The sequence below is a fragment of the Drosophila grimshawi genome, unplaced genomic scaffold, assembly GCF_018153295.1.
Source record: "Drosophila grimshawi isolate 15287-2541.00 unplaced genomic scaffold, ASM1815329v1 contig_1377, whole genome shotgun sequence".
In the NCBI taxonomy this organism is placed as follows: domain Eukaryota; kingdom Metazoa; phylum Arthropoda; class Insecta; order Diptera; family Drosophilidae; genus Drosophila; species Drosophila grimshawi.
In genome coordinates, this window is record NW_025062900.1 from 18,263,494 (window position 1) to 18,276,320 (window position 12,827).

General features: G+C 39.5%; 2 protein-coding genes across 4 annotated transcripts; both read left to right on the forward strand.

Moving 5' to 3' along the window:
- The first annotated feature begins 515 nt into the window (after positions 1-515).
- Positions 516-7,029, forward strand: LOC6566992 (peroxisomal acyl-coenzyme A oxidase 3). Its single transcript, XM_001992757.3, has 6 exons — positions 516-804; positions 4,165-4,364; positions 4,441-5,364; positions 5,432-5,557; positions 5,619-5,964; positions 6,028-7,029. Exons 2-6 carry the CDS (start codon positions 4,230-4,232, stop codon positions 6,582-6,584), a joined length of 2,088 nt encoding a protein of 695 aa, XP_001992793.2. The 5' UTR covers positions 516-804; positions 4,165-4,229; the 3' UTR covers positions 6,585-7,029.
- A 1,383-nt stretch (positions 7,030-8,412) lies between these two features.
- Positions 8,413-12,189, forward strand: LOC6566993 (RNA-binding protein FUS). 3 transcript variants are annotated; one of them, XM_001992758.3, is made up of 6 exons: positions 8,413-8,436; positions 10,163-10,269; positions 11,148-11,358; positions 11,452-11,523; positions 11,649-11,796; positions 11,868-12,189. In XM_001992758.3, exons 2-6 carry the CDS (start codon positions 10,206-10,208, stop codon positions 12,042-12,044), a joined length of 672 nt encoding a protein of 223 aa, XP_001992794.3. In that variant the 5' UTR covers positions 8,413-8,436; positions 10,163-10,205; the 3' UTR covers positions 12,045-12,189. The 3 variants fall into 3 exon arrangements, with proteins under 3 accessions (XP_001992794.3, XP_043070538.1, XP_032598174.1); XM_043214603.1 differs by lacking the exon at positions 8,413-8,436 and adding an exon at positions 9,076-9,104; XM_032742283.2 differs by lacking the exons at positions 8,413-8,436; positions 11,452-11,523 and adding an exon at positions 9,076-9,104.
- Positions 12,190-12,827: the final 638 nt, after the last annotated feature.

Here is a 12,827-nt window from a genome sequence, read left to right on the forward strand (position 1 = left end):
GTAATACAAAAAGTCGACATACAAAATGGGAAAAGTGTAATTATTTCAAAAGCTATCGTCCGAATTGGTGGCAAATTATAGTGACAAGCATTTAAGCGAAGACACGAACCCGCGCAAGCATCACTTACTGGCAATGGTCAGTTTCTGGCGGGTCGACTACAGTTTTGACTGCATATGTATCTTATTTGCTCACCATCTGCGCACACACACCGTCTTATGCTCTCCCACACTCTTTCGCTCTCAGTCTCTCTCACAAGCATATGTGCGGTTCTTATATCTAGTAAAGATGCCGGCCGGCTGGCTGTTCGCTTGCCGGCTCGCTCGCACTTGCCACTTGACATTGAGCTCAGCCTGCGTACTCACGCCAACGTATTAATGTGTGTATTTAACTTCCCTCTCTCCAAAATTGCTGCATGTGTGTGTTGTATGTGTGTTTGTATGCGTTGCGTCGTTCCCTATAAACGTAGGGTTCGCATCACGAAAGGTTTGTTATGAATCAGTCGGCGTCGAAGTCGCTTCGTTCATTCACTCACTATTTATCCGTTCGCTGTGTCGGTTCAGTCGCCGCTGCCGGTCCTCGCAATTGTATTCGCATTGGCCGCTCTTGCCTCGTCACATTTTTCGTATCGCAGCATTTGTATCTGAATCACGCGGTCCAATTTCATTTTTTGCATAGCTAAAACTGTGTATTCCTGGCTTAAACAAAGAGCGCGAAACTCCCAAGGTAATCAGATAAGAGCGAGCAGCAAGTGAGCAAAGAAAAAGGACAACATTTGTCGGTGGAGTCAGAAAGGAGCGCTACAGGTTGGTGCACAACAAACAAACAAACAAACACACACAGGCAGAGAGACGAACACACCTGTACACACACACACACACACTCAAAGATGATATCACTTGACTCTCATTCGCATTCAGTTTCATGCCGAAGAACTGTTTACATGCAGTTATTGTTGCGGTGATGTAATAAGAGCCTATGCTCAAGTCCTTAACAAAACAAACACACTGGCAAAAGCGCTCAACGTGCCAGTTGCACAGGGTGTCATTTATTTTGACTATTTTCTATTTGCACTGCCAGTCCTAGTCGAAATTCGATCAGACTCAGTCACGCACGCCACCCGCATAAACAACAGCGTCAAGCAGATAGAGCGAGAAAGAGGGAGAGCAAGAATACCAAAACAATTAAGTTTACACACACCCACACGCGCACACACACACATATACAGGCACACAGAGAGTGAGAGGAATCAATTGCCCGCCAGAATGTCAAGTTGTGTCTGTGTTTGTTGATATGTTTTTGCAGCAATTTGTCAATGATTGCGCTATGTAAATAAAAGTGAAATTCACTATTGCAGCTTTTATTATAAGCGTTGCTCTTATTGTTAATGCCAATTACGGCACTTGAATTTATTTTTAAGTTGCATTGTAAATTCATATAGCAACCGCCCCAACACACCGCTGCATTATCCCAGACCAATGCTTCGAAAACTGTGTGTTGGATACATATGCATTTACATAAGTTTGTATTTATTTGGGAGGGTGGGAATGACATACAACACGCAATAATCGCTTACTGATTAATGATAAACAGTATTTGTTGTCCGTCAATCAGATTTTATGTGCAGTGTTTTGCTTTTACATCTAAACATACATTCAAGCTCGCTGATAAATTGGCTTTTAATGGAGTTAAGCGCATGTCACAAAATGTCTGCAGTTTTAGAGGCGTCCACGTACGTTTCACTGTTTGAGATCGACTGTATTAGCTGTACGCTGAACAGTTGCTCTCCAACTTATGCTGTATTTACATTGCTTATCGCCCAAACTGAACAATTTCTTAATTTACCTTTCTGAGATCTAAATGTGTGGGTCTCTTTGCAAAATAAAGTGTACTCTTTCTGATGCCTTATAAAAAATTAAAATAATTACCTATATTCTCATAAATATATATATGCAAATATAATAAATTCTTCAATGAATGAATATAAAAATGTATATCTGAGAATTGCACCCAGTCGAAATAATCTTTCCAATAGCTATCTATATCCATAAACGAAAAAAATAAATAAAATCGATATGTCAAAAACTTTTCTACCTCAATAATAATTTATTAAATTAACGTCATTGTCTGTGCCCAAAAACAAAAGCGTTAAAGCCGTGCCCAACCCTCGACTGCAGATCAAAGTCGAACAAATTGAGGCGGAAACGTAACCCAATGATTGAATTACCAGGAATGGGAACAATTATCTTTATTTTGGTATATTAATAATATATCTGACTTATGGACTATCTGAGTAAACAATAAATGTAAAAAATCCCCACATATCTGCAAATCCAAATTGTGCTTTACATATACCTGATAAGATTCAAAAGTCTTTAGTCAGCCTACGATAAGAATACACCCATTTGAACTAACTTCCTCAAATCGCAATTTTATAATTAATTAAGTTAAGAATTGATTAGAACCCAACCGGAATTAATTGAGCTACAAGAAGAGTATTGATTCGTCGATATTAACCACAGTTTTTATATTGGCTGACGCACGCCCCCTTTTCTATTCTTATTCCAGTTCTCTTTGAACGGGGTAGCAAACGACTTCTGTGGTTTGTTGTTGCTCAGCAATTGATTGCATCATATTTCCTCATTTTTCTTCTTCTCCCCACAGTTATGAGTGCAAGCAACACATTTATCTGTGCATTCCACTGTAAAACAGTAAAACATGCAAATATGCTGCGCGTAATCTATATTTATTCAAATATCTCTGAGGTATACATATATAAGCTCTTCTCTCTTATACCCTGTACTCATAAAAGCTTCCAAGAGAGTCTGATAAGATAATAACAGAGAGCGAGACCCCCTGGGAAGGTGAAATTCACATAAATAACGAAATAGATGTCGAAGAATTTCCAAGTGGCAACAGAGGCAGATACAGGCAATAATAAATAGATGCCGACTAATTTTCAAGTGGCCACATTGTATCTGCCTCTATTTATTATTGTCTAGTCATATTTTATTGATAGAGAGCGAGAGAGAGATATTGAAAGAGAGAGGTGCTAATAGGGCATTTCAGATACGAGATGAATATGTATAAAAAGCGCTTAGTTTGTGCTCCCCATTTATCATCCAGTGTCGTATTCTTATCACACACTGATGCTAAGAATTTTGTTTCTGTCTATGTGCTAATAACTACTAAATTGTTTTTGATATAAGCGGAATTCGACATGCTCTCAGCACCTTCAATTTGTGTCTCATTTGCACAGTGGAGCTGCAAACTAAATTTTTGTTTTTGATTAAAATATTTGATTGGTTTTCATTTTTAAATACATATTTACAAGTAATTTTCGAATTTATTCAATTTTAACTTTAATATTTTTGAAATAAAAAATAAATATAAATTTGCAACTTTTAACATTAACAATACAAATGGCTTATAAAATGTAATATTATTTTTATGTATGCATGATATGAAATTTTTGATAAGATATTAACTTTTTATTATGGTTAATGGTTCATAAATAAACTATTTCGGCTAGACCTATAATCTTCCATAATCTTCCATAATTCGTAGATTGCTTGGTTTCTTATAAGCGGCACTTTTGTCATAGCCATCGGAAATACTTTTGTGCTCACGTAGTCGCGCACTTTATTACTCTTCAATAATTGCTATAAGAAAGTCTGGATTTTTGTACGGGCGAAAAATTGAGTATTTGCTTATCATAAGTACCTTTGCACTTCCTTCGAATTCTTTTGCGTTTCACAAGAGTTAGGAAATTGGTGTCTGCGAGTGATCTTATCGTAATCATTTATAGGAGATTCGATATTTGAAATTTGTTTGACTGCTGGGTGAGTTAATTTTGGCTGTGACTGTAAGGCCTGTCAAGCTCTTATCATCGAACAGTGACTGTCAAACAGCGACGTGCTAGTTAGCCATGTAACAGTTGCTCTGCAACTGCGCCAGTCAACCGGCTCGTTATTTGCTGAAGGTTTGCAGCTGGTAACCGACTGTGTTCTGGTTACGAATTCTATATTACTAGGGCTTCGTAGTTGGCTGAAGTGCTCTACTTCAATTGCAGCCAAATTGAACATTACATTCTCGTACTAAGTACCGTAAACAACTCAGCTGATCACTCATTTCTGATTTGATTTCTTTGAATTTCTGATTTGCAGCTACATATATCTATATATATATATATAGATAAGAGAAGTTTAGACATCACAAATAGGAGTACAGGATGGAGAAAATGGACACAAGCTTTATTCCCGATCTGCCAACGGGCGGACCACTTGAAGTTTATCGCAAACGTGCCAATTTTGACTGGAAGCGTTTACGCTTGATCTTAGAAAAGGAGCAGGGATTGCGCATTAAGGTGAGTGATGAATAGAGTAAAGTGAAAATATGTAGAACTTTATATAAACTGAAGCATATTTATCTATTCCGAATAGTACAAAGTGTGGCGTCGTCTGGAAAGTGATCCCCTTTTTGCACACCCCTCACGCACACCGCCCATGGACCAACAGAAGCGTCTGGCTGCCATGCAGGTGAATCGAATGAAGCAACTGCAGCTGGTGCCCAAGGAGATTGAGAGCCTGAGCTTCTCGGCCAAGACAAAGTATCTGATGGAAATCAATCAGGCGCTGGCGAGCTACTCGCCCAGTCTGTCAGTGAAGATAGCCCTCAGTGTGGGCCTGTTCAACAATGCGATACGCGCCATGGGCACCGAGAAGCACAAGAAATACATTGAGGCTACCTGGAATCGGGAGGTGATCACCTGTTTGGCCGTCACAGAGCTCTCGCATGGGAGCAACACGAAGCGTATTCGCACCACGGCCACCTATGATCCCCGCATGCAGGAGTTTGTCATCAATACACCGGATTTTGAGGCGGCCAAATGCTGGGTGGGTAATATGGGCAAAACGGCTACCATTGCGATGACCTTTGCGAATCTGATAACGGCAGACGGTGAGAATCATGGCCTACATGGATTTCTCATACCCATTCGTGATCCGAAAACGTTGATCTCGTATCCGGGCGTACTTGTCGGTGATATTGGCGAGAAGTCTGGCCTAAATGGCATCGACAATGGCTTTGTGGTATTCACCAACTATCGCATTCCCCTCGACAATCATCTCAATCGCACCGGAAATGTGACACCCGAAGGCGTCTATGAGAGTGTCTTCACCGATCCCAGTCAAGCGCTGGGCGCCGCACTCGAGAGCTTCTCCGCCGGACGCGTTGGCATCATGCAGGAGGCGGCCAATACTCTGTGCAGTGCGGCTGTGATCGCTGTCCGCTATGCGGCTGTCCGTAAACAGTTTGGCCCCGAACGCCAGGGCGAGGAGATGCCCATCATTGAGTATCAGTTGCATGTAAGAATCTAGAATCCCAGAATCAGAATTTGAGAATTGAGGATAAACTCTTGATTTACACACGCAGCAATATCGCATCTTTCCCATCTTGGCTGCTGCCTGTGTGCAAAAGATTGCCGTCGAGGAGCTGAGCAATACTTATCTGGCGATCATAGCTGGCTCTCAGGATGATTCCAATGGATTCGATGTACTTGTAAGTGTAGTGAGGCAGTAGACTGGTGTATCCATATATGACACTTCCATATATATTACAGTCACAGAAAGCAGCTGAGATTCATGCGATTATCTCGGCGTCCAAGCCGCGTCTCACTTGGTCGGCACGCGATGCCATTCAGGAGGCGCGCGAATCATGTGGTGGCCACGGATATCTGCAAGCCTCCCGTCTGGGCCAGATGCGCTCCGATCACGATCCGCTGTGCACCTACGAGGGCGATAACAATGTGCTCGGCCAGCAGGCATCTAACTGGCTGCTGCGCCAATGGAACGCCAAGGAGCTGGAGACGCCAATTGGCAGCGTTAAGTTCTTGGAGCGACGCCACCAACTGCTGCAGTTGCACTATGCACAACTGGTGCAGCAGAGTCCAATGGACACCTGGGAGTGTAAGCAAACGAAAGATTTACACATCTGTAGATAATTGACTAATCGCCGTTATTTTCTTGCAGTTGCGCTCAGCTGCTACGAATGGCTGCTCTGCCATCTGATGTCCCGCACCAGTGCCCACATCGAGACCCAATTGAGCTCAGGCGTGCATCGCTTCGAGGCGCGCAACAATGCGCAGGTGGTGGGTGCACGGCAACTGTCGCTGGCCTTTGCCGAGTACATGGCGCTCAGTGGCTTTGTCGGTCACGTGCGACAGTTGGGTGTGGAGCAGCCGTATGCGGAGGTGCTGCGTCTGCTGTACGATGTGTATGCCATGTGGCTGCTGGAGCAGCATATGACCATGTTCTACGTGGGCGGCTTTGCTGTCGGTGGCGCCTTCGCTGGCGCTGTGCAGGAGCGTCTGCTGCAGAGCTGTGCCAAGCTAAAGGATGTGGCTGTGAGTGTGGCAGATGCCATTGCTCCGCCAGACTTTGCCCTCAAATCGGTGATTGCACGTGCCGATGGGCTGCTCTACGAGAATTTGCAAAACGAATTTATGACCAACGAGGGCGCCTTCCAGCGACCCGATTGGTGGCGTGACGTCATCATCCCACAGTCCCAGGAAAAATCAAAGCTATAAGCAGACAGAGAGAGAGCTTAGTGAAATGAGAATGAATAAGTGCCTGGGCAGATCGATGGATCGGTCACCCAATTAACAGCAATTGTTATAGTTTCATATCACATCAGGTATTACTGCTAGTTCTAATAGAATGCATTCCATATACATACACAAATATCCATTCTATATACGCATTCTCTAAATTATCTATAACTTAAAAGCAATTCACAAAGTTCTTGTATATTTCTACTAGCACTGCTAGTAAGCCTCAGTTTCCATAATGTGGCACCGACTGTCGGGCTACAGTTGTATTTAATTTTGAAATATTGACCGTTTTTTCAGTATATCTGTAACAACATCATTCTGTATCTGTATATATATTTTATATTTTATTTTATTTTAATTTTTCATTTGTATGTTGTTGATTGTGTGCTTTGAAAAATATATATGTATTCAAATTAAATTGTATTAAAAAGTGTTTCATTTTTGCTTTATAATGTTGGGCAGGGGGAAAGCTGCTCCGACAGACCCAAAGTGGTTTGGATTAATATATGTGAAAAGATTAATTCGCAACTAAAAAAGAAAAGAAAAGAAAATATTATAGCACTGAATACCCCTAAGCCGGTTTCGATGCTTACGTTATCTCCAAAACTATCAATTGTTGATCGCATCACAGACTTTCTAAACATACTTGGACTTTATTATTGTTTTAGTCTGTTCAATTTTAATCAGTCAAAACTTATCAGGTTTACTAAGCTCCACGTAGGTTTTAAGAATTCGCTTGCATTTGATAGAGTCTTGTTTAGGTTAGGTTGTGTTGCCGTGTGGGATCTCAGGTAGATTTCTCCTACACTCGTGTATTAAATACCTCAAAAAGTCAGAGATTTGACCAGCCAGTTTCGTTTATAAATTTTGCAATCCTGGCCGGTCTTATGTTCGCTAGCTGTGATAGGCTAGTTAGGGAATAACTTCTCAGGATTGCCAGCAGTTTGCTGGCAAGTGCTGGGCAGAAGGAGAAGAAGTGTTTCGGAAATTCTACCTCTTCCTCTTCTTTGCAGCTTCTGCAGAAATCATTATGCGGCACCTGGCGTTTATTGGCATGAATGCCGACCAACCAGTGACCTGTTAGAGTTGGGATTTCACAGCTGTCTACTGTGCTTTGTGTTAATATTGGGTGATCTTTCGCCGTTTATCATTTGACCTGCGTCTACTTTCTTCCTTGATATTGAGCCTGCAGGTAGCTATGGCCTACTTATACCTTCCTTAATATATGGTAATAGAGTTGCTTTCCTAGCTAACTCATCAGTTGCCTTCAATGTCCTGGTGTCCAGGAACCCATAGCAGGCCAATAGCATGCCACTTATCCATCTCATGCAGAGATTTGCGATAGAGTCGAAATTCAAATAGTTAATTATAAGCCAGATTCTAAAATAGTTTTAATAGTTGTCAGACTTGTAAGGAAATAACTTAAAAGCTTTTATTCGTTTGTGAACACGGCTGAAAACAGAAACCATCTATTGTCATAATTAATCAGCTACCGAAGCGTATAAACAACTTTTTACATTCAAACACCCACCGCAATCTAAATATATATATATATATATATATATATATATATATATATATATATATATATATGTATATATACTCACACATACCTATATACATGTGTAAATATATCTTTATGTGTGTGTGTATGCATAGAGTAGGCATCATCATCAGCAGCAATGGCAAAAGGTGCTCGTCACTGTCAATAAATAAGTGTACTAACGAGCAGGCCAGGCCAGGCCGGCTCTGCTGCGAGCCCCGTTTATAAGAGGACCTGTACTTACCTGTTCCAGCTCAGACGTTGCACAGTTGCCGCAGAGTGCAGGTGAGCGTGATTCCGATCAAAGTTTAGTGAGTGATTCAGTGTGAGTGAGTCAGTCAGTCAGTCAGTGTGTGAGCGAGTGAGCGGCAAGAGTGTAAGCCTGGCTAACAACAATCGTGTCTGGCCTGACAATAACAATACAATTGAGCTCTGACAAAGCCAGAGACGAGCTCATCAAATTTATGACGCTCCCAAGTCGAATCAAGTCGAGCTGATGAGCAGAGAGTGCTGTGAGCCGCGAACTGAGAGATTTGTAAATAGACGCTTCGTTTGTTCTATAACTTTGTTGGTTTTGCAAATTTGTGGCGCAGTTTCAGTCTGTTTTTCGGCATTGTGTGTATTTGTTAGAAATTTGGGAAGGGCATTCATTTATTCGAGTGCTTATCAGCAGAACAACTTGTTCAACACATTTATAAAAAAAAACAGTGAACTTCAAAAACGTGTTAGTACCACAAAAAGTGTAAAGTCAAAAAACAAGAAAACACTTCTTCAATTTTGTTTTTCTGTTGTTGTTGTTGGGCTCCATAAATAAAGCTCCAGCGACATTCAGTCTGTGCGAATTTACGAAAGATATGTTAATTTGATGTCTGGTTTGGCTGGCTCTCGAAAAGAAAGCGCTGGGCGAGGGGAAAGATCATTTGTTATTCTGTTTTTAATATGCACAGTGGCTGGTAAATCCAAATTATATTATTGAGATCAGTCCAAAAAACCCCCAATAAAAAAAAACGCAGAAAAAGTGAGCTGCAATAATACTACTCATAAAATAAACAGCGTATGACGGCCAGAATTTATTATTAATAATTATAATAATAATAAACATATTCAACAAAGTACTTCTTGCTCGCATCTTCAAAGTGTTTTACAAAATGCGCACCAAATTTTAAATGCTTTTAATGAATAAACCATTTTTGGTTAATCGCAAATAAATAAAGAACCAACAACAAAATACAAAAAAAGAGCAACCAATTACCGAAACCGGTTTAGAAATCTCTGAGCTAGCAAATCGAACCGAAAAATATACAAAGTCATATAGAAATCCATTAATTTACATTTTGGGTATTTCCGCTTGAAATTTTTTTTTTTTTTTTGTTATTTTCTCACTTAACGGCAGAGGCCCACTTCACAGCTCGCTCGCATTCTATTTTACATATATCAACTCTCTTCTCTACATCATTTTCGCAATTTCATAATCGAAAAATCGTGTAACGGCAATTAACTGGGTGGCCAAAGCCGATGACAGGATTTGATCAAATAATTATGGGTTTGAATAAGCCTCGTGATGGGCTCAAAAGTATCTCCGGTTTTGGGGGATGTTCCCTCTAAACGAGAACAATTATATGCAGTGCAAGAGTATTAAATAGGCAATCGCATCATCAATTTGTTTGTTTGTCATATTAGGTAAGCTCTGATTAATTGATGCCGCCCCTTAACCTTTACTTATAATAAGTGAGAAAGCGGGAAACAATGGCAAACAATGGGATACTATTCCTATAACAAATTGCATTAATTGCAGATGAGTACTTTGTTCCTGACTCCCATATATATCTATGTATATATATACATATAAGTTTATATAAGCTCATTATCTAGGTGTATCAGCAAAATCTTGTAATTAATACAGACGACTCAAGTATAACATCTCAATTCGAAACCGGATCGCTTACACATAATCCAAGACCTGTTTCAAATATTTCATTTTTAATACTTAATTTTTTTGTTTTGTTTTTAGCATTAACCAACCGAATTTATATTGCAAATGCCAATTGAATAAAATGTGGAAATTTTTACTAATTTGTGTCGTTATGAGCAGTTTATACAATGAGAGTGATGCCGTAGGTGAGTACATAACAAATGACAGTCATCACCACACATCTATTAAATATTTACTATTCAACAACATTTATTTTTTTTGCTTTAACACATTAGCACTTTTTCCATATTCTTGAGATTGTAAAAAATGTGGAGAAAATAAGAATATTGCGAGTCAAAGATTAATTTATCTGAAATCTGATGAAAAGAAATGGAAAAAATAAGAACTACTGTCCAAAGCAGATGAATCCGAAAGCAAGCCAAAGATTAATCGTTCTATTAGTATATGAATTTTAGAGAGAAATAGCTTGATCTTTGGTGTGGTCTTTTAAAAAACCCATTTATAATTAACACATATAAACTGCTTAAGTGTATTGCTTTAGAAAGCTGTTTCGTAATCTTCGAATGTTCCTCTCACTTTTATAATTTGTTTTATTGTTTTTTATTGAAGAAGAAGTCACCAAATTTAGAAAAGCCACCTGTATCAATTTTATAGTTCCTGAGCCAGTTTGGGCAAAATATTTACAAAATATCTCACTTAGAGTATATATAAAAAACATCTTAAGATATGGCATAAAATTTATATTCAAAATAAGAAGGTTTTAAATTGACGAAAAGGAATGAAATATCTAAAACAAATTTAAGATACTTAAATTGAATTTTCGTTTTTTAGGGATTTCAACTATCAGAAATAATGACCAGGGAGAATACAAGTTGGGAAATCTTGAAAAATCTGTTGCCAAAAACTATCTCAATCGGCTCTATTATAAATAAATATATACAAAAATATTATTGACCATCAAAAATGAGGAATAAGCCCATTAGTTAATTAAAAGTAATTTTTTACATATATATATATATATATATTATCGTTTCTAATCTTGCGAACTGTGTCTGTATTCCAGCACGTAGAGCTGTCCGCCGCCGTCGCGGCTATGCCGGCAGCTATGCGGGTGGCTATGCCAATGGTGGGTCAGCTGGTGGCTACACTGGCGGCTACAATGATTACGATGACTATGGCGGCGGCTATACACCGTACTTTGGCATCACGGATCCCTATCTGTTCCATCAGCAGCTGACCAATCAGATTCTGGCCCAGAACTATGCGACCCAACAGTAAGTTGAATGTTATTTGTTGGGTGGTTCATCTTTGAGTAGTTTTTAGTGGGCGATGGTGATGCTAACAGCGCTTGTAATCTATTCTTGTAGAGCTATAACGGGACTGGCCACTTCTGGTGATGCGTCCGTATCCGCGGATGCTGCCATAAGCGACGATGACACGTAATTACACAAAACTGCTTTTTTCCACTTGTCAATAATTTTCTATACTAATCCGCATTGTGCGTGTGTGGTCCGTGCTAATCAGTTGCTAATCCTCGTCCCGTTTCCCGCATCCACTTTCACAGACGCATTCAGCATCAGATCGCTGCCAATAGCAACCGAGGTGGAGGTGGCTACAATTCGCATCGCTATGCGCCCAGCTATGCCGCTGCTTCTGGCTCGATTGGATCCAATGGATACAGGCAGACTGCCTACATTAGTCCCGCCAATCCGGTAAGTTCGTCAGTGATATTCTACTTGCTTGGATCTTAAGCTAAGCTACACCTTCACTTTTCTTTTTACAGGCCCAACCCAATATTGTGAATCGCTTTGGTGGCAGCAGCAGCGGTGGTGGTGGTGGCTATAAGGGCGTCTCCGTCTCCTCGTTCAGCACCAGCAATGGCGATGGCACCAGTCGACGTGGCGCCCAGACGACCGTCAACGATAATGGCAAGGTGACGTCATATTCGGTGCACTCGTAGAGCTGACTTGACTCAACTCAATTGAATTCAGCTCAACTCAACTCAATTTTTGGTGTTTAGCATATTATAAACCTTAAGAACGCTAACAGTTCTCTATTTATATGTTACAATACAAATCAAAATATATACATACATATATAATATATATATATATATATAGTTCTTATAACATATTTGCAATTTGTGCGACTTTCATATTTAATGGGTTTTTGCCATGACAGCGAAAGTTTATTGCTACCTTTCTACTGATAATTGTCTATTTAAATAAAAATACAATTTTTGCTCACAAAAATCCTATTGACCTTGATTTAATAGCTCTTAAGTATTATATTTGAACAATCTGCTATATAGTATGTATGAGTAAATGTTTGACAGATTATTAGCCGGGCAAAGTTTATCAGGCGCCACAGGAAATTGTCTATGTATTGTTAATTAATTTGACTCATTAGGAACAGTAATTATTATTGTATTATCTCGTATCTCCTACTACTACCATATATAAGGCAGCTAAACTGTAGACAATGTTCCTATTGATCTAAACAGTCTTAAGGAATACGTAAAAAATCTCAGGTAAGTTCAAACTATAAATTAATAATAATTTTTGCAGAGCATACAAATCTCATATACATCTCAAGTTGAAGGGGAACTTCCAGTTCTAATCAGTTAAATTTCGATTATTAGCATTTAGCGGAAGTAATAAAGCAGAGGCTTCTGTTTGTAAACAACTTACAATTTTTTTTTTAAATTTACAGATCATAAAAATAATCAGTCAAATTTGATTCC